Source organism: Xiphophorus maculatus, chromosome 14 (assembly GCF_002775205.1).
Source record: "Xiphophorus maculatus strain JP 163 A chromosome 14, X_maculatus-5.0-male, whole genome shotgun sequence".
Classification (NCBI taxonomy): domain Eukaryota; kingdom Metazoa; phylum Chordata; class Actinopteri; order Cyprinodontiformes; family Poeciliidae; genus Xiphophorus; species Xiphophorus maculatus.
The window spans coordinates 3,912,221-3,933,957 of NC_036456.1; the positions used below are offsets into that span (position 1 = coordinate 3,912,221).

The 21,737-nt window shown below is 39.5% G+C and overlaps 2 protein-coding genes across 3 annotated transcripts in view; one reads left to right on the forward strand and one right to left on the reverse strand.

Moving 5' to 3' along the window:
* Positions 1–1,374: 1,374 nt before the first annotated feature.
* On the reverse strand, positions 1,375–5,489 carry ecsit (ECSIT signalling integrator). The gene is made up of 8 exons (XM_023345766.1): positions 5,425–5,489; positions 5,028–5,182; positions 4,319–4,724; positions 3,983–4,206; positions 2,978–3,035; positions 2,622–2,770; positions 2,216–2,321; positions 1,375–2,138 (listed from the first exon to the last, which is right to left on the reverse strand). The coding sequence occupies exons 2-8, from the start codon at positions 5,148–5,150 to the stop codon at positions 1,849–1,851; spliced, it is 1,356 nt and encodes a 451-aa protein (XP_023201534.1). The 5' UTR covers positions 5,151–5,182; positions 5,425–5,489; the 3' UTR covers positions 1,375–1,848.
* A 1,213-nt stretch (positions 5,490–6,702) lies between these two features.
* The window catches only part of eml3 (echinoderm microtubule associated protein like 3), a 52,480-nt gene continuing 37,445 nt past the window's right edge, over positions 6,703–21,737 (forward strand). For both annotated transcript variants that reach the window (XM_023346594.1, XM_023346595.1), the window contains exon 1: positions 6,703–7,087. In XM_023346594.1, coding sequence (XP_023202362.1) covers positions 7,063–7,087 — 25 coding nt within the window. In that variant the 5' untranslated portion in view covers positions 6,703–7,062. The remainder of the gene's footprint in view (positions 7,088–21,737) is intronic.

The window sequence follows — 21,737 nt, forward strand, 5'->3', positions numbered from 1 at the left end:
TTGTTTTTGGGGAGACATAAATCTGGCTTTACTGTCGACAGGCACGCTGATGTTCATGACAGGCTTCAGCATCGGCTGTTCTTCATCATGCTAACCTATTACCGTTGTTCAGAGCTTGACAGTTTTGGTCTTCTGGACAAAGTGTTGACATCCAATTTACTTCTACTTTAGAAGTGGTTCAAAACGACTTTCCCACCTTGTCTACTCTTTATCCTCCAAGATCTTTGTGTTCCTTAAACCAATGGTGTTTAAAGTATTAGAGCTTTCCTTAGTTCATCACACCTGAATTAAATGATGGTTCATGAACAGAAATCTACAGAACTTTGACATGCTGAGGTAGTTGGACAATTGGAATCAGCCATATTGGAGCAGAGACTCATTTAAAACTGCCAGGACATCATGAGCAGCCCTTAAGGACGGCAGCTGGACACTTCAGCTGTTTCATCAGATGGCTGACCTCCCTCAACAGAAAGTCTTTCAGCCAAGCAGAGGCCTGGCAAATAGCCATTCATTTGATTCAGGTGTGTTTAGAATAGTTGAAGGATTGTAGCTCTTTCTGCTGCACTTGGGAATCCCTGCCTTTCCAATCAATCTTCTATCTTTGTTGTCCGCTCCGACTGAACTCTACAAACAAAGAATATGCTGCACTGTGTTTAAAGAATCATTTTAGAGACCACTATTGCTCAATGCCTGAACTGATTAGAAAGAACAATGCAGCTGTAGACTTTACTCTTTAACATCCTGATTATATTGTTGACAGTGAATACTGTTGTTTCTGAAAAAGATAATTATACTCAGGATATGGTCTCTATTATAAGGCAAACCTAGTCTGAAATTATATCCAACACGTTTTGAGTAAGAGATTGTTATAGGGATGCACTGATTGTAGCTTTCTGGATGATAATTTTCTTTTGTCTGAAAGGAGGCAAAGTTGGCAACAGCAGGTCGACTTCCCCCCCAACAGCTCCAGTACAGACATGACCTGGTGGACGGGTCCATCAGTCTCATGGCAGAGCTAAAGGGGACAGAGGCTGATTTTCAGAGCTTTGCTGTAAATGAGATCAGTGTATACGGTTGGTTTCACATGCATCTGCCAATCACTGATCAGTCAAAATAAATGGCGCCATTTATGGGTCGTTCACTAATTATGTGCCAATTTGGTGGCATAAATAAAAGAAAATGGTGACCACTGCCAGTAGGTTACTGGGCATCAGTCAAAATATCCTCAAACAAATCTAAAAACTTAAGATTTCAGGACAAAGCAAAACATATTCCAGCATATTAAAAACATCCAGTTATGAACCATCAGAAGCTTTCACTCCTCTTTCACAAATAAAACCAAACGGACCTGCAAAAAACAGAGCTTTGTCAACATTTGTTTTGAAACGTCAGTTTAATTTTCTGATCCGATCTGAGCAATAAAAACCTTTTGTGTTTCTCTCATGACTTTTCATTTGATCCTGTAATTATTAGTTTTTAGGTTTACTGCAGCCTCACATTGCAGACAATCTTGTAGACCTGATATGGTCTGTTGTTGAAATGCTGTGGCGTTTTTCTGTCATGTTTTATGTTAGTTGGAAGGATGCTGAAAGCATTAGAAGTAAATATGACAGCAGTTGTCATGATTACACAAAAAATAACTACAGATTGTTTTCTAAGGATAGAAGAGGAGTGAGACTCCACAGCAACACAGAATTATGTTTTAGATGATATACTAACCATTTGAACCGCTCTGATGTGTTTGTACATTAAATTAACTAGCTTTATACAAGTCTAACTCTACCATGGAGAAACAAATACATCACAGCAGAAATACACAGTTTGTTTTCCAGTTCTGTGATGAAGAGTTCATTGTTTCATCCCCTGGCTTCTCCTGGGCTTCTCCTCCTCCACTGCAACCTCAGGATCTTCAGCAGGCGGCCCGTCTTCCCTTTGGCTCTGTGGATGAGGTCGATGACTATGACCCGCCTCTGTGTCCGCCACTCCTTCCAGTTCCCGAGTTCCAGCATCCAGGCGGAACAGAGTGGGAATTCTCCCTAGGATGGGGTTGTTCTGCTGGAGGCCAGAGATCCACTGGTTCAGAGTGGCCTGGTCTCCCCGGCTGGTCATGCACATGGCGAAGACTGGACCTTCATCCACTGAAAGGTAAATACACACGTGTTACACACTGTCAGACCAGTTAAGCCAGGCTGATAGAAGTTTGCAGCCATCTTACAGTCGTCCACATCAAAGTTCTCCTCGTCCCCCAGGTCACGGTCCAAATCCAGATCAAGCTGCAGAGGGTAGTAGAAGCAGCGCTCTGGATCGTAGACTTCCTCTTCCTGTGGGGAGAATTCTCACAGGGTTACAACTGGGAAACATGCTCACTGCATGGATTCTACTTTTAGTTTCCAATACCTAAACGTAATCATATCTAACTTCAGAAAATCAGTGTATTCTATTCTGTACACAACCAGAAGAAGGTTAGGATCATCAGTGGAAACAGAAACCGTTAGCTGCTCCTCAGATAGAAGCAGCATAAACTGTGTTGAGTATTTGTTCACTTCACATATGGTAGCACTTAACAGCAAAATCTGCATCAATAATGTTGATATGAAATACATAATGGAGAATTTAGAAACCTTTTCTTCAGGAGGCGTGGGGTCAGCTCTGAGGATGTAGTAGTAGACACAAGTCTTCTTCAGCCACAGGGGGAAGGGCCCCTCCACAAACACAGGCCTGTTTGGGTTATGCTTGGCCAGCAGCTCCATCTGGTTGGGGCTCTGAATGCCTGGCATGAGGAAACAGTGAGCAACATGCACCACATACACTATGAATCTGATGGAATAAGATTAAAATGCTCATCCTTACGATTTGATCTTTACATGAGTAGGAAGTCAGAAGCTAAATATCTGATATTTATTCAACTCTAACAAAACACAGTTATCTAATGTCACAACTTTTTTTTTGTTTTGGAAGATGACATGAAACTCCATACCTACAATATGTGGAAAGCTGATTTCTTCCCCACTTTCAGTGATGTCAGTGAAGGGCAGCTGTCAGGAAGAACAATCAATAACATGAAATTCAGAAAATCTAAATGATGCTGATTATTAAAACCAATTTGAAACATGGGAGCTGACATCTAGTTGTCTTTCAGTAAATATACAACAGAGTAGTCTGTTTTTCTCTTAAAAAAACAAACAAACAACAACAACCCTCAAACGTACTTTAGGATAGTGCTATAAGATGTATGATCCATATGACTGATAGCCCACATTCTGATGCAGTGGTCTTCAACCCTGGTCCTCAACATCTACTGTTCTGCAGGTTTTAAACACAAATGAAAAAATCATTACCAGACCTTTGTCAAGCTGAAAAGGTAATTCAAACACTTGATTAGCTGTGTTGGAGAAGGGATGTGTCTAAAACCTGCAGGCTAATACATCTCGAGGACCAGGTTGGAGACCCCTGTTCTAATGGCAGCACTTAACTAGCATTAGCATTTTAGCTTACAAAATACTGTTTGTAAGCTGGATGGAGTACGTTACTGTAGGTCTACAACTCCGATCCTCGAGGGCCGGCGTCCTGCAACTTTTAGATGCGTTTCTGCTTCAACACACCTGAGTTGAAGAATGAGGGAATCAGCAGGACTCTGGAGAACCTGACTGAATACTGAGGAGATGATTCAGTCATTTTATTCAGCTGTGTTGGACCAGGAACACACCTAACAGCTGCAAGACTCCGGAAGCGGAAGACCCCATTAGCATTTTAATTATTTCTGGACATTTCCATATCATGCAACAAAATGGATACAAACTACATGTTGTTTTAAACCGGTTAGGCTTTGATGTTAAACCTGAGGGTCGCAGAACCTAACTTGGCATCAAAACCCCTGACTTGGGTCTGACTGATAAGCACACAGTTAGGCCCCATTAAGTTTCTTTAGAAATGTTCTAGTTCTTCTTAATGTTGTATGAGCTAAGATAAGCTAAAACTGTACCTGATAAACTGTAGTTTTAGCATCCAAGTCGTTGGCAATGCGAGTCAGGCTCAAGACAGCCAGGTCCACGGCGTCTTCAGGCAGAGGCTGAGGAATAGGGAAGGGATTTACGTGCTTGAACTTGGGGAACCAGTACATGATGCGTTGGTACTTTCTTATAGGGTGGCTCTTCTCCCCAAAGATCTGGACCAGTAGGACCTTGGTCTCAATGTTGGGCATTATACCTGAAGCAAAAACAGTAACAATCCAACTGTAACCTGTGGAATTCGTTCATTGCTCAGTATTCCAGCTCCACTTGGAACTCTGCTCTCTACATTAAATGGAGAAGTCACCTACCATAGCTCTCCATCTGCTCCAGAACCTGAACCCCACACTCCTGCTGTCTAGGGTAGTGGTTGAACATTCGCTGAATAAAGTTTCTGGGCACAAAAACCTCTTTGGGAAAAACATCCAGCAGTTTGTTGTATACTGTTAGGTCTCTCTCTACTCCAAATTCTGGCATTTTCTTCAAAGCAGCGTAGATGAACTCCACATGGCCACGCCGTCTTATGTCCCTCTTAGTGAAGACATCAATCACTTGGTTAAATGTGGCCTTGGTTTTGGACTCTTTGGCCACCTGCTCAAACAAATCCTCCTGGGTGACCAAGGACTTGGTCTTCTTCGTGTCATCGTCATTAACAAACCGTACATGTTCCGGTTGACTCTTTGCCGACGCTGGGCTGCAACGAAATTGCCTCAGCACCTACAAATGTTATACATATGGAAGAAACGGTCATATTAAGCATAAACCAGATTGTGCATTATTTCATTAATGGAAAAATAAACAGTCTGATTAAAACAATAAAGCAAAAAGACAAGAATGATCTGATTCGCATGGAAATCGGTCCACATGCAGACCAGGGATGTAAATATTGTCTCGTTGTCTTTTGATTTTATTTGTTAAAGATCTAAAATGTCTGAACCAGTAAAAGGGATCAAACATTTGACCCTTATACCAGCCCATTCAGTTGGGGGACGGGCTGGTAGTAAACAGACTGTAGCTCACCTGCTGCTGTTGGTTGTGTTGCACAATAAGCTGACCGGAGGACGGGGACAGGAGCAGGGACCCGCGCTGGGCAGCAGTCCGGCCGGACCGAACGAGCTGCAGGAGGAACCGGGAACACTTCATCCTGTCAGCGGGGCCATCCGACACGTTTCCCCCTGACAGGACGGCACTCAGTCATGAACAGAGCTATGATTCACTCGAGCATGAAACGACAACGATAGCGCAGCTTGACACAAACCAATGAAACAAACACATTAAAGTGGAAAATGTCAGAAAACTACAATTCATGTTCACATATTTAGTTAAATATTCCTCATGTACACATTAGATTAACACATAAATATATTCTTAAACCAGCGAAACAAACACTTTTAGCAAAGTCTCCTTCAAAACTTACTTCATGTGGACGCATCCATGTTGGGAAGCCGGCGGAACATCCTGGTTCTGCACAGTTATTATTCCCCCTCAAACAACAGAAACATTGGCGCACCGGAGTAGTTCCGAAGTATCTTACCCCTTTTTTGTTGCGCTTTATTTATTCTTTCTTTTTCTATATATGCTTAAATACATAAAAGCTCGGTGTCATATGTGAGCTTAAATTTCAAAATAAACATTAAAATGTCACAGAAAAGGCATTTTATCATCTGAAGAACCATGGCAGAATCCAACCATATTTTCCCATTCCAATGCAGAGACTTTCATTTTTTTTTCATAACTTGATTAATAGATTATTGTGATGCTCTACTTTTTGGTCATCCTAAAAAACATTAGCTCCAACGTGTCTACTTTAGAACATAGATGGGAGAATGCTGAAGAAGACCAGAAAGCAAGCAAACATCACATCAATTTGAAAGTCTCTGCAGTGACTATGAGTTATTATGTGTTACATTTTATTTATTCTTTATGTGATATGATTTTAGAATTGCTCCAGCTCTATGTTTATGTGTTTATTTCTGTATCTATTTACACTAGACATTATTTTTCAGTTGTTAATAATAACGTTTTCTTTTTTTTCTTCACTTTTGCTTCTTCGTATCACCAGAGTTCACTAATATACAATATTTTGCACTTCGACAGTTCCTAATTGGTCTTCTCTAAATTTTAATTCGTCACCATCTTATCATCAATATAATAACTGTCGTCTTACTTAATACGACATACTTAATTCCATATGAGTCATACACATACGATAATGTGTATGACTCAAGATCTTTATGTCTAATGTTTTTAACTGTAAAGCACTGTCTGTATTTGGTGCTCCATGAATAAAGGTTGATTTATTTGAATCTGACAAATTTTGAAGGGATCAATAAATATCAATCGTTGGAACTAAAGACATGCTTTAACTTAATTTTATTATTATTATTATTATTATTATTATTATTATTATTATTATTATTATTATTATTATTATTATTATTATTATTATTATTATTTATTTATTTATTTATTTATTTTTGCCGTAACCTGAAACAATACAGAACACCCTCTGGTTCTCCATACATACAGCAGGCCTATATCCTACAGCCCAAGCTTGATAGGGTGCAGTAACACCAATCGTCTTGTGGTGACGACAGAGGCTCACTAACTGCAGACACATCTTGTCACGCATGATTGGTTTAAAAAGTTGAGGTCTTTTTTTTTTATGGTATTCCAGTTTCAAATCTCTTCTTGGTTAGAGAAGCTGAGATTATTACAGCTGGGGTGAAAGTGCTGTTGCGTAGTCGTTTAATATTTTCTAAAATTCCATTAGAATAAACGACGTGATTTGTTTTGTTTTATTACATTTTTATGTCTAGCTGCGTTAGAGTTCTTACTGAATCCAGTTCTGTTTAGCTTCCGTGCTAAACAGTGCTTTATTTAGAGGAAAAAAACGCGTTTCCGGTGTTGCTATCCGCGCAGATTTGGAGATTGACGCGCAATGAGCGTGTATGCATGACACTCCTCTCTCAGCATGGAAAACTCACCGTAGCCTGGCGTTGACTCTACATCCAAACAAACTGCACTTTTATAGCTGAAACCTGCACTTCGGATTATGGATTCCTCCACCAACAGTCTGGGTAAGTAAAAGAGTCAAACTCGCCCTTTGGTTTCAACTGGGATTAGTTGTAATTGTGTGGATGGCTGTGTGAAAACTTCACTCCCATGCAGCAAAGGAGTTTGCCTCACTGTAAAAACCTAAATGTTGTCCTTACTTTCGCTCAGCGCAGCCAGGACCTAGAAAATCAGCTGTAACATTTATTAAAACCAACCAAACTGTCAGGTCTGTCGTCCTGCTGGGACGCAGCTTTTAGGCGCAGTGCTGCCGCATTCTTCACCGTGTTTTGATGGAAGATTATAGTGATTAAAGTGACTGCACACTGAGAGGAAGCTGAAGCACCAGTTCGCTCTCTCTCTCTTTCTTTTTTTAAACCATATCTACAATATGTGTAAGAATCTAAGCATGACCGCAGCCCTCATGCGTGGGTGTGGATGTGCGCATGTGGAAGAGCTGCAGATTTGTAGTTAGCGCTCCTGCACGCGCCAGGATCGCCCAGACTGTTGTTCAGTGCGCGCGGGCCGAGGTCAGATCTGCTGCGTGGAAACTTGGAGTTTCTTAGTTGGACTTTCCTGGACTGGAAGACCTCTTCCATCCGGCTGAAAAAGGGTTGCATCTGCAGCGATGTGGCTGTGCTCAGTATTAATCTGATTCCTCTGAAGAACCATGAAATAACTAACAGGAAATCTCTAGAAACGGATGTAAAATGTTTGACTATCAACATTTCATTTAGGCATTACATTAGTTTAGCATTTCATTAGGCATTACAAGTCAGTGGCAATCTGCGAGTAACAGCTCTCTGTGTGTGTGTGTGTGTGTGTGTGTGTGTGTGTGTGTGTGTGTGTGTGTGTGTTGTGTCGCCCACTAACTGTTTGTTAGAAACTGTTACATAATGCTGCTGTTGTTGCACATCTGTAGCTGCTGCTCGCCCAGTTTATGTGCTGATGTTGATGTTTACCTGCCTTGTAAACAGATGGAGTGGAAAGGTACAGAGGAACTGTAAATATCAGCAGGAATTTCTTTCCAGCATCTATGTGTGGCTGTGGTTTCCATGCACAGGAGGGAACTTGGAGACTGATGCTTGTCTCAGCAGAGAGCTTTGTTCATGGTGGAAGTCATGGTGCCTGCTGATGTGTTGAGCCGGGTCCACAATCTACTATCAGACAATTCCTATTATCATGAGTAAGAAGATGTGTTATAGGCCTGTCATGATAATAAAACTTTCTGGACAATAAATCGTCCCAGATGTTATTGCTATAAATGATAATATTGTTGTTTTGAGACCATTTTCAAGTAATTTAATGATAATGGCATAAAAATGCAAGAACACCTTCTCAAAGATAAATAAACTTTAAATTCTAATGAATATTAAACACTGGGACTGGAAGACATTTTAAATGTCCAAAATAAATAAAGAAAACAACAGAAAATACAAATGAAATGAATTCTGGAGGGGCTAGTTGAGACCAAAGAAGAATTTTATCATCCAGATTTTTGGTAGAAAGAGAGAAAAGAGAAAAACAATAAATCACGCAAATAGAAATTACTGAACTTGTTTTAATTTATCATGCAATTAATTGATTTATTGATTGTTGCGACAGGCCTAGATGTTTAGAGACAGATTCCACACACACACCTACCGAAATTGATGTACAAATTCTTCACATGATATTTAGTAGGAATGCACAATATATTGGCATTAACGTTGGCATCGGCCATTTGTTTGTGTTTCAGCATACAGGAAGTGAGGAGCCATGTTTGTTTGGTCATGTGACAGTGATGTAGGGTGTTCAACCGAAGCAGAGAAGCCTTGTTGGTGGTCACTTTTACACAGTGTTGAAAGCGTAGGGAAATATGATATTGGTAAACATTTACCAATATGTATATGTAATACCAGTATTAGTATCAGATATCGATATCAGCCTAAATTTTTTGTATCAGTGCATCCCTAACATTTAGAAAATAAACACCTCTCCTCTTTCTTTACCATCGTCACCATGTCTGCTTAAATCTCACATGCTTCAGCATCTCACCCACTAAAATATATATTGGCTCAGTCAAAGTCCGTCTGCTGGAGAAATACATCGTACTGAATTACTGTCATTTTATTTTACAAATACAAATTCAACTCCGTCCCTTATGAAGGCATTTTAATTTAATATGCTTAGACCAAAGTAATCTGGAATCCGTCTTTGTTGTTTTTGTTTGCGAAAAATCACCTCCAGTGATTTGTGCAGACATCAGCAGGAAGTTGCATCAGCCAATTGCAGCTATTTGAGTGCTTTGCTTTTCCTCCAGAATGTTGTAATGGTCCCTTTCAGAGGAGCAGGCGTGCAGCTTTCCAGGAGTCTGCTGGGACAGAGTCTCTCTCTGTCTCTGGGAGCTTTACCAAACATTTTGTTGCTCCGGCTGCATCATGTCTGCATGGAGTGAAAAGCTTTACAGAACTAAGCTTTGGATTTAACAGATGCTTCAGTTTTCTTTCGGCTGAAACCAAAGTATTCTCTGGTGGTGTAATTGTATTTAGTATATTTCACTTGTTGTGGGTTTTGCAAACCATTTTAATTTTTCATTCAGTCTCCTGAATCTATGCATTTTTCTTTTAACATTCCAGTTTCAAAAACATGCAAGATTGAATTCCTTAGGGAAGCAGTGGTGGCACAGCGATAAAGCGTGCAACCATATGCAGAGGCCTTTAGTCCTCAACGTGGCTGTCACGGGTTCGAATCCCAGCCTGCATGTTGACCTTTGCTGCATGTCTTCCTTCTCTCTCACAACCCACTTTCCTGTCTGACCACTATCAAATAAAAGCTACAAGAGCCAGGAAAAAAATTCAGAAAATACAACGCTTTGCTCAAATTTCACAGTTAATTTGTAGTTGCTCTTTGGATTGGACAGAGAATCAAACAAGAATTGAAAAAAAATTTAAATCATCGTCTCTCTCGGGGCGTGCCGTGGTGGCGGAGGGGTTAGCGTGACCCACATTCAGGCAAACGTAGCCTCGACGCGGCCGTCGCGGGTTCGACTCCCGGACCTGATGACATTTACCACATGTCTTCCCCCCTCTCCTTCCCCCTTTCCTGTCAGCCTACTTTGAAAAAAGAGACACTAGAGCCCACAAAAAGACCCCTTGCGGAGAGATAAAAAAAATCAATAAAAAAAAAAATCATCGTCTCTCATTGAGAAGCTGCTGGGATGAGATTACATATTGTGTCTTGTGACACTTCAACAGCTGTTCGGTTGTTGGACTTGAAAAATGTTCTTGAATGTGTTGACCTAGTTCAGCTTTCTTCTGCAGCTTTTTCAGTTATTCCTTATCTAAACGATTCTTATGAGAAAAGAGACCAGGCAGATTCTACATGTTTCTGTCTCTGAGGTAACCATTGGTTTGCAGAATGGGTTCTTCATAGGCTGTCTCTGAGTGGCCAAGAGATACAGAGCTGTTTCACTCTGAGATGCTGAGAGCCTCAGTCTGGCTCCACAATCTCCCACTCACAGTCACCAGATCACTAACATGCTCTTATTCTCACTACCTCCTGATGTGGCACATTCTAAAGTCATGTGGAGAACAAAGCACAGCATTCTCTCCTACGTTTTCAATATTACAACACACACACACAAAAAAACAAGTGGCCACATTAATAAAGTTTCTAAGAATCTTGTCAGGAAACTCCTTGTTTAGTTTGAAAACTCTGGCTTGGAATAATAGCTCTGGGGGTGGTGTGTGTGTACATGTGGTGTGTGTGTGTGTGTTATTGTTCTGGAGGTTAGGAGCTCTTAACTCTGGGAGGTGCAATTGACCAGTTTAAAAAAAAACCAAATGTGACCACCTCAATAAAAGTGGATTTCTTAACAGTTGGCTGCTATGAAGAATGCAGGTGTGTAACACAATGCCATGCTGCCGCCGTTATGTTATAGTTGACATAGTCAGATATACCTCTCTTCTCTTTGTCGTCTTTATGAAGCTTTCTACACCTTCTGACATTTAGCGCAGTAAGCACTATCATCTGTGTAACATTTAGAGGTCTTTTACAGTGAAACTGAAAATATTATTGGCAACAAAGTCTGAATTTCATGGAATATAACAACCATTACTATGCTGCATTACAAACCGTCCTTTAGTATTTTAACAAAGATATTATAATTGCAATATATTATTAATATATTGCACAGTCATGAAGAGTAAATCTAATCGGACTGGCTGTTCACTATCATGATAACTTGCTATTTGACCTTATTTTCCCCAGACATGCTCCTGAGCTCCTCTCTCCTTAAAGTTTTTACCTTCAGCAGTTTGCACAGCTTAATTACTTTTAGAATATCTTTACTAGAATCTACTTCGTCATTTTCAGAGAAAAAGGTCAAGCACTGCGTCCTTGGAAGCAACTGCCTATCTTAGGGTTTGTTTTTGTATGAAAAAGTGTGAACTCACTGGGGCTGTCACCAGTCATCCTAACAGTTTTTCTTTCTTGAAAAATACCTTTATAGCATTCAACGATGGACAGCAGCAATAGATTCTCCAAGACAGCGGTGTACAACAAACGTTTTGTCACGTAGGCCAAAAATTGTTACGTCAGAATTACTTGCAGGTGAAAATATATACATATTGTAAAACAATTAAAAGTTACAAAGAAATTATATTACAGCATTTTTACCTCCTCGACAATAAATTAAGTGTACAATAATTTAATTAAACTAATAAAGTACTTTAAAGATAAAGATTTTTGTCTTATTAAAAAAGAGGCATTCTATTTGCATTTGTTTTATTTGTTTGGGTTTAAAAAAAAGCCTCAGGATTTGAGTCACTTTTTGTGAGATCTGGTGAATGTTGAAGGCCGTTGAAGCTCAATGATCTCATTTACCCATGTTTAATAAATTAATTGAAAGTAGATTTGGGTGAGCCAAAGTCTACTTTGCTTAGATGTGTGTTTCATTATAGGAAGATTTTAATTAGTTTGCAATAATTTTACCCTATTTAAAAACAAAAAATTCCATCTGCATGAACCACATTTGCTGGTTGAACGAACTTGTTATTTTTGAATAGTACTTGGGGACCACACAGAATCAGTCCGTGGGCCACAAATGGCCTGCGGGCCGCATGTTGAATATCCCTGCTGATCATTGCTGTCTTTCCCAGCAGGTGTTGTGTTAATGTAAACCTACATTCCATGTACTAGCAAATTGCCAAAGTTTGCTTTTATGGAGGTGGTGATACTTGCTGTTTAATAAGTAATTAAAGAATTTAATGACTGTTAATCACCGTCTCAATTTTTTTGTAGGATTAAAGTTAGTTTTTTATTTTCATGACCAATTTCCCTCCATGAATTCCAGTATTTCTGCTAGCAGCTTTGTTGGCAGATGACAAATGATTAAAGGTTTCCTCCAAGCTGTTTTCACCCTAACAAAAATATAAAATGAGGAAGATATAAAATGAACCTATATCTAAAATTCTGATTAATTAGGACAAAAATAGGTTTACTTCTATCTTTTATAAAATTACAATGTCATATCTTGCCAGCATAGTGGGATGCATTGTCAAAGAGGGTGGTCATTTAAATTTTTTTCTTATTAGAATCCAAGAAAATTGATTAGCAGTGGCATCTACAGCAGTATCCATCATGGCTGTGGTAAATTCTGGCTTAAGGCTAACACCCATGCAACTCGAATACAAATGCTTTAGAAGTTAAAATTCATTCATCTGTCAAATTATTTTCAAATGTTTACTTGATTGTTATGCCTCTGATAATAACATCAGTACACACAAAACAGAGACACCTGTTATTTCTTTCCTCAGAGAACTTTAAATTATGTGTTTTTCTTAACTTTCCTGCAGCTGTAGAATCTTATGCCATAACCCAGCTTTCTTTATTGTCAGTGTACTATTGTTAGAAAAACAAAATGGATGGTATGTTGTCACAAGTCGTATTTCCATGCAAAATTTGAGAAGTTTTAAAATGTCACAAAAAAAAAAAAAACAAGACAAAACCCAAAATCGGAAATTATGAATTAGTCATGTTTTCATCTTCTGGTTTGGAGCAAATCAACCAGGCAACTCAAAGCATAATTTTGCCAGCTGTTGACTTTACGCATGGCTGCAATACACAGGAAGCAGAAGCTGCTAACTAGCATGGACCACTTATCTCAGAAAAATTGAGGAATGTTTTCAGTAAAATGTTGCTATTGGACAAATTGTAATTGTTTTTAAAACCTTACACTGAAGCAATAAGCCAAGAGAAGCAGCTCAGCCATCCAGCGCTGTTGTTCATGGATGTCGCCTGTGCGTCAGATTGACAGGCGTAATAGAAATACAAAAATACTGAGGTTCTAATGCTAAGGTGCTAATACTGAGATGCTAGCGAGTTTGCTGTGAAGATGGCACACAGTTTATGTTTAGCAGAAATAGTTTTATGAACTAGCTTTTTCTGTGTGAACATTTGTTGAATCCAGTCATTCAAAGGAGGAATGGGAAACTGGAATAAATTGGTCAAAAAATAGGCTCAGCATTTGCTCAATCTTTAGTTTAACTGTTTCGAGACAAACATGGGAATACTTATTCATATACCAAAAAGTATTGCTAAGGTGTATAACAGTGTTTATACAGAGCTGGACCAGTAGTGTAGAACTGCAATAAACAGGCTTGCAATCAAAGAGTTAAATCTGATGGCCGGATACTGAGTTAGCAAACCAGCTGTCTTGTACAGCATGTATTGCACTGTAAATATTTGAGCCTTCATCAATGTGAATGTGGAAATTCATTTCTCTTTCGATCAGCCAATTGTGTGTATGTCTGACTGCACTCAGCCATGTGTAGGAAGGAGGAAGAGAAAGTTTCTCACAGATGCCTCTGCGCTCTGTTTCTTTTCTCAGATGGGCCCCACATTCATGTGCAGGGGCGTACAGGATGTGAAGCAGTTGCAAACCAGAGACCTAAAAGTAGAGTACAAAGTGCTTCAGTGTTTTAGGTGGTTGAGGTCATTATTCAGCATCCAAGGGTGGTAATAAGAACATTAGTTGGAAGAACAAAATTTACCATTGCTTTTATGTAACTTGAAGTATAATTTCGATGTGATGTTTTTGCCAGTCCTGAAAGCAGCTTTCTGTTTGTGGGGTGTTGACAGAATGAAGCTGAAATCCAGAGATATGCCTGGGAGTTTTTGTCTTCTGATTCAGCTTTACTGCTGGAAATGATCTGTTTGAATAGAAGCGCGCTTTTTGAAACTGGTACATCAACCAGTTGGACCAGAAAGACTTTGTTGTTGTGCATAGAGAGTCAACTTTGAACAGTTTAGCAGAGTGTCGCAATGCAGCAGCTGTCTGAGCGCCAGCCTCCCACAAGACATGGAGTAACACTCAGGCTTTCAGAAATAACAAAACTAATACACAATCTCTTGTTTTAAGGCTCAAAGTTCAGGGGCCTCATGCATAAAAGAGTGCGCAGTTTTCACACTAAAACGTGGCGTACGGAAAATTTTAGAAAAGTGCGGTGTACAAAAGAAATCGGATGCATAAAGCCGTGCGCACGTACGTGGCCGCGCACCTTTCCTTTATAAATCCTCATTTGCGGGAAATAGAGCGCAGCTGCTGGTCCGCCATGTCGCGTCCCATAAATACTTATGTAAATTAGTATAAATACCCGGAAGTCTGCCACCACGTGGAGCAATAACCATGGCAACGTCCTTGTTCGAAGCAGTATAAGTATTTATAATATTAATAATTACATATTTTATTTAAAAGATGCTTTGAGGACACATAATGTCACCTCACAAAAATAAAAATGCATTTCAAAGAAAGAAATATCCAAATTAAAAAAGTAAAGAGATCCTGCAAATGCCTGTTTGAACAGTAGCGCGTTCAGTCGGGATTTAAAGACAGACAGTGTGTCAGAGAGTCCTTTGAGTGGGGAATGTGGACGTTTATTCTAAATAGTAGAATGCCTTATGTCCATAAGGCGCATTCACAAAGCGGACGACTGAAGGATGACTTCAGCTGGACCGGTACCGGTACCGCACGGCTCTTTAAGTTTTGCTCAGAGCTCCAGGATGATCAGTCTGGATTAATCTAAACGCTCATAAACCATCATCAACATTTCCCAGCAGATCAATATGATCTCTGAACACACGCTCCCTCTGAATCCTTCCATTGGCATCAGAGCCAAAGTGCTCCACAATACGAGGCACACCTTTGAGCAGCTACTTATATACGTGTGATTACATACACACCTTGATCATCTTAACAATAATCAAACCTGTTGATTATTTTTAATCAGCAGGTTGGAGTTATTCTGCTGATCCAACCCTGTTTTCTTCTTTTAGTGAGAATGAAATGACCCTGTAATTATCCTGCTTTTTTCCAAACCAATACATGATGGAGGGAAAGGAACATTGACAGATTTTTGAATTGTAGATGGGGACCAAAAGGGAAAATTGAGTATGATCTGCTTACCAGTACATTTCTAGTCTAACACTAGTTATTCAAACTTTCAGAAGCTATTTAGGTTTTCCAGGGGTCTCAAACTCCAGTCCTCGAGGGCTGCAGTCCTGCAACTTTTAGATGTGCCTCTGCTGCACCACACCTGAATAGAATAATTAGGTCATTAAGGCTCTGGAGAACTGATCTACACAAGGAGGAGGTCATTAAGCCATTTCATTCCAGTGGTTTGTACCTGTGGCACACCTAAAAACTGTAGGTCTGCGGCCCTCGAGGACTGGAGTATGAGACCCCTGTCCTAAGTGCAGTCAGGTTCTCCAGAGTCCTGCTGTCCTCATTATTTGACTCAGGTGTGTTGAAGTAGAGATACATCTAAAAGTTGCAGGAGACCGGCCGTCGAGGCCTGGAGTTGCCCACCCCTGGGCTAGAATGACCGCAGCCTAAATCCAGCGGTGTCTAGGTTCTGATGTTGCATACAAAGAGCATAAATCTCAGCACCTTGACATGCACTTAATTTGTCCACCACAATAGTGAGAGCATCTCTACCTGTCACTGTCGGCCTTTAATCATGGTTCCGGCTGGATTGTTCCTCCAGAAAAATTCCAGCCCAGGTTTTCTTACATCCAAATCAGTCATACAGCCAGATTCCAAGTCCAATTATATCCATTCCAATTGATCCAAGATGTCAAACAAGGCTGTGAAGTTCAGTTTATTACTCAAATTGGTCAAAAGGTTTTCAATATAAGGAAACCCAACAGTATTACATCAAGTTGTTAACTTTGCACTAATCCCTCCTCCTGCAGGGACATTAGCCGCTAGATCGCATGGCGTCCTGAGCTTTGTAGCAGTCTCTCATACTGAGCATGCTTGTAGCGACAGCACAATGGAGAGCTCCCTTTTAACAGGAAGAAACCTCCAGTCCAACCAGAACCATCCGCCACAACTGACATTCCTTCTTTCTGCCTGTGTGGAGCAACCTGGAGACGGACTTCAGCAGATTTACCAGATCACTAGTTGAGTTCATCGGAGGATCAATATTTCACTTGTAAATCCTCTGATTACTGGGCAGCTCTGTTCCTAAGACCTGCCAGCTGTAGAGTAACTATAGCTGGCAGCTGGTATAGCTGGTTATAGAAGCCGCCCCTCACCAACACACACACTTATACACTTCCTAACCATTACTAACCTAACCTTAACCAAAGTTTAATTCACAAAATTTTCTAATTTTCCACAAATGACCTCTTTTGTTAGTGAAAAGTTGTCCTCTATAAGTACACAAGAACACGCACACACGCACACCCCCACGTGTGCACACACACAAACCCCCCCCCCCCCACACACAGTTCCTAAATGGATTAACCAGAAAAACAGGCATATATGTTAAGACGTGTTTTGTTGTCATTTTTTGCTGTGCTGGGTCTGTCCTTTCAGGGAGGTGGAGCAGATCCCACTCAACCAAAACCAAAGAGGAGATGACGGAGCCGTGGTCTGTGACTCAGGCCTCCAAATGTTTGTAAGACCATTTCAAAAAAAAAAAAACTGGTATTGGTTTTAAGATGAATGAAGGCGTTCCAGCAGGCCTACATGTTGACTCTGTGATTGGGTCATGGTTCGCTTTTGAGCTTCTCTTTTTCCTTGCTGCTAGGAATTTCCACTGATTCCTCAAAATGTTGCAACCGGAAGATTTATAAATCATTTCTACTGGTTTATGAGCATGTAGGGAACTTATACATTTTGAGTAACAACATCCTGTCAACACTGTAACATGTAAATTAGTGAAAGGAGTTTTTAATGGGTTTCAGAGAAAATGCTGCGTTCTGGGTTGGAAATGTAAGCTTTTCTAATAATGACATTTATATGAAATAAAGCCTTTTTGACCTTCTTGATGACATATAAATGTGGAAGTTGGTTCTTTTCATCAGCAGTTTGACATGCACCGACCAGGCCAACTGGGATACTGATCTGAGTTCAGTTCTGAGGCTACATGAGCTACAACCTTCAGATGTTTTCAACAAAATTTATGGAAACATCTGACTGTGTTGAAGTCAGGGTTCAATGCAAACCAGTTAGGTTCCTCCACAAACTACTCACTCATTCATGTCCTTATGGACCTTGCTTTGTGTCAGGTCCACAGTCCTGTTGGAACTCCAGACTCTTTCCACTCAGTCAGAAACTTGAAACGTCTTGGACTGTTGCAGCATTACGAGTTTGCTTTACTGGAATGAAGGAGTCAAGTACAACTCCTGAAAAACCCCGTAATCTACATTGCAATAAGCTCAACAATCACAACAACGCAGTCAGGGAGGCAAGACTGTTCACTCCAGAGAACACAACTCCACTCTGGTGGAGTTAGTATGGAGTTATCGCCCCGTTATCTAGGGGAGGAGTAGTGATTTCCACACATGCATGTGACACTTTGCATTGCATCTGGTGAAATGAGACTCAGATTATGCTGGTCTGCATTCTTTGGTGCTGAATTTTCTGACCACTGATGTGACTAGAAACCTGAGTTCAGTGGATGGGAGAACAAGAACTTCTAGACCAAGCTGGTCTAATCGCTTCAACTTATGATTAAACCGAGTAAGGTTTACAAAAACTGTCTGTAAATTATGTAAAATGGCAGAAAGCGTTGAGCTTCATTTGGTTCAGTAGAAATCAATTTGTGATTTTCTTTTTCAGTTCTGATATTGCAACAATTGTTTGTTTATTTGAAAGCTAAAAATGAAGAACGAGTATTAAATTTGACGTGTTCACGTGTTTGTACTGCACTAGTGATGAAACAACACTCATTTGGTCAGATGTGTCTGTAAAATGTAAGACACATTCCCGACAATGGCAGAGAAAATGAGTTTGTCTTTCTAAAATAACATTTTCAGCTGTAATTTAGATCTAAAACTATTTCTCCATCACACAACAGCAGAGCCTCTGTGAAAATGCAGCACTGATAGGTTATCTACGAGGGAGATGGACAGTTTTATTTTTCCCTATCATTTTAAAATTATTTCTAAAGATACTTGTCCCATTTAGTATGCAAAGCAAACTCTTGGATTGGATAATTGAATTTTACATTTAAATTAAACATGTTTTTTTTTCTGCTGTACTGTAAAGAAGATATTGCAGATGAACAAGTTCATCTTTTCAGCTCTCAATGTTGTGGTGGTGAACTTTAAACATGAATAAATTTATCTTTATTGGGTTGAAATAAACTTAAATCTAGTTATTGTTAAGAAATACCTGACATGATGTACCAAAAACTTTTCCAGCTCCCTTTTTGACCTCTGTGCTGCAGTTCTCCTGACCAGAAGGAATAGTTCAGCTTTACCAGCAGTCATTCATATTTCATATTTCATCCTGTTGAAGTTTAACAATTCAAACCCAGTGCAACATCAAAATACTCATGTATCTAGATTGTAACCAAAAACTGCACAAAAACTTATCTACAGCATTTTATGTACATTCGTGCATCACTTCCTGCTCATTTCTCTGCTGACTGGTCGTGTGTAGCAAAAAATCTGCAGCAACGACAATGCAACAGATAGTGACTCAGTCTCCAAATGTTCCAAACATTCTGCTGCGCCATTATTGAGCCTTAATGTCAGCTGGAACAGTGTGCAGTTGCTGTGAATTTGAAATGTGGAGCAGATTCCTGCTTCTCTGGGGCTGTTGCTACACTTCGATGAGTCATCCACAGTCTTGGCTCAGAGATGGAAAAACTGAAAACAAGAAAACCAGACTGTCAGTGTAGAGTGGAAAAGTAACTGAATTAGTGTGTGTGTGAGTGATAGAGAGAGAGAACCTAGCTGTGCTTTGGCATGAATATCCAACTGATAAAATGTCTAAATACTTTGTGGTTAGAGCTTTATGACTTTTCTGGATGTAGTTTGTACTCCATAACACAGAGAGCTTGACATCTTAATGGTTTATTTTTTACATGTGAAAACAAATGATAGTCAAGTTACCCTTAGGACTTTCAACTTGAGTTGCCACTGGAAAAATACTGTTCTGTAAGGGACTTGGCTAACCTGACACACCTGTTGGCTTGTCAGGCTGGACCTTCTGGGAATTCTGAATCTGTTTGCAAAGGTTTTAGCATGTGCACTGAAAGTATCGGAAAGATCAGCCATCTTTCTTGTGCACATTCTTCCTCATTTAGTTGTTCATTCCTTCAATTTTTAAAGACCCAGTGTAACCAACCTCTGGCAGCCACTGAATAAACTGTGGTAACACCAACTTTAATTACAGCACTCCACATAGCGATCGTTAAAAGTAACGTAGTGATCCTTCCTTTGCTGCAGGCGAAGGGGAAGAGTGTAGTTTGGCCAGGCTACAGGTTCAAGAAAGCAGTCAGTGTTTCACTTGGGAAGGTAACTGTTACCAGAACCGGGATCTTTTATGCAAATAAGCATAAACTTGTATGTAAAGAGCATCCAAATGCAAAGGAAACAGCATTTTAAAAGTGTATAAAATATCATTTGCATGAACCACTTTGAAATTTGAGAAATAGGATATAAAATATCGGTCTAGCTTGGTTTTAATTTCGCCAGTTTTTAATTTGCTTTCAAGCTATACGTTCAACTATTTTGGGGGCCTTGAAAATATTTAAATTTCTATTTGTGGTGAACTGCATTAGCAGCAAAAACTTGGATCCACAGCTGAAGCTGCGGCCATGCAGCTGCAGAGGGTTCTGATGACTAATCCATTCTTCTTATCGAGGAACATCCAACTTTGTGAGGCCAGAGAAACCTGCGATTGTTTCCAAAAACTGTAACGCCTCCTGCACTTCCCAGAGTAAGAATAAAATGTCTGATGAATTGACAGACATATCTGTTTTATGTCCCAGATAGATAATAAAGTAATCAAATGTCCAACTGCAAAACATTTGGCACCTGTTCTAAGAACAGGTGCCAAATTTGTTTTGTTCTAAGAACCTTATTGGATATGAAAACAACTGTAATTATTATAATGCATTTGGGAAAACTACTGTTACACTGCCATTAGTTTCTTTTAGTGCTGATCTTCCAGTGTTTTCTGCCATGATTGGATGTCAGAATGTAAACCTAAACATGCAGTAGGCAATTTAGGAATAATAATGCTAAATAAAAATAACTACAATGTATGTGTTTGTTTTTTTAGTCTTTTTTTCTTTCTTTAAAGGACTTATAATCATTATCAATGTCGATGTCAAATTTATTTATATAGCATTTTTAAAAACAGGTTCAAAACTGCACCAAAGTTCCGTACAAAAACAATAATTATGACTTTGCTATTTGCTGCAGAAAAAGCACAAACTAAAAAAATTAAAAGGTTAAGAGTATGGCGAGTTAGGAGACACCTTGATAATTTACTGTATTTATCCTTCAAAAATTGATTGTGAAACTCCCTCATTGCCAGTTTCATGGCCAGTAAAACAGACTGGGCCATTCATTTTGCCCATTAAATCCAGGCCACTAAGTAGAGGACTCCTCTGCCAAAAACAGATCCAGCGTTTCTTTACAGCAGCAGTGGGTGTGGTCCTCCAAACTTCCAGTTACATTAAATAATTCAGTGAGTAAAAAGGAAATTGAAGGAGAAACTGTCTGAGTGACTTTAAAAACTTTTATCAGTTAACTCTTGATGTCTCTGGGGGTTTATTTCTCTTCAGTGCTGTGTTCGGCAGTTTTGGATTCCACAAAAATTTCTGAATCAATTATTATTTGTATTGTCAGTTACATTTGTATAAGTAAAGACGGGGTTGGGGTTGTTTGTAACTTAAACAACCTCTTGGAGGAAAAGCCCAACTTCCTGTTTGGCATTCCTTCCTGGTGAGAGTTACCCAGTTCTCATTGTTCTGCCTTGTCCAGATTTGTCCAATTACTGCTGTGTAATGATAGAAAATCATCTGCTTGAGTTTAAGGTCAATGTTCAGGCTCTGTTAGGCCTTGTTCTTTTTAAAAGTGGACACTAGAGCGGTGATTTTTTTTTTTTTTCCATTTAAGATTAATCTTCCTGTTTTTAATTTGCTATTTTGCTGGATTTATGCCTATGTCCAATAAGCTGTAAACACGTTGTATACTTTTTGTTGTTTTGTTAAATCTTTTCAGTTTTCTTCTCAAAGATGATGAAGTGACAGCAGGCACCGGTAGAGGATACCTCTCTTACAAAATACTTCCAGAATAAAAAAAATGATTCATCCACAATTTGAAACTCAGACCTAATCTCTTATTAAATCAATATATTTGATTTAATTATAATATAAATAAATCAAA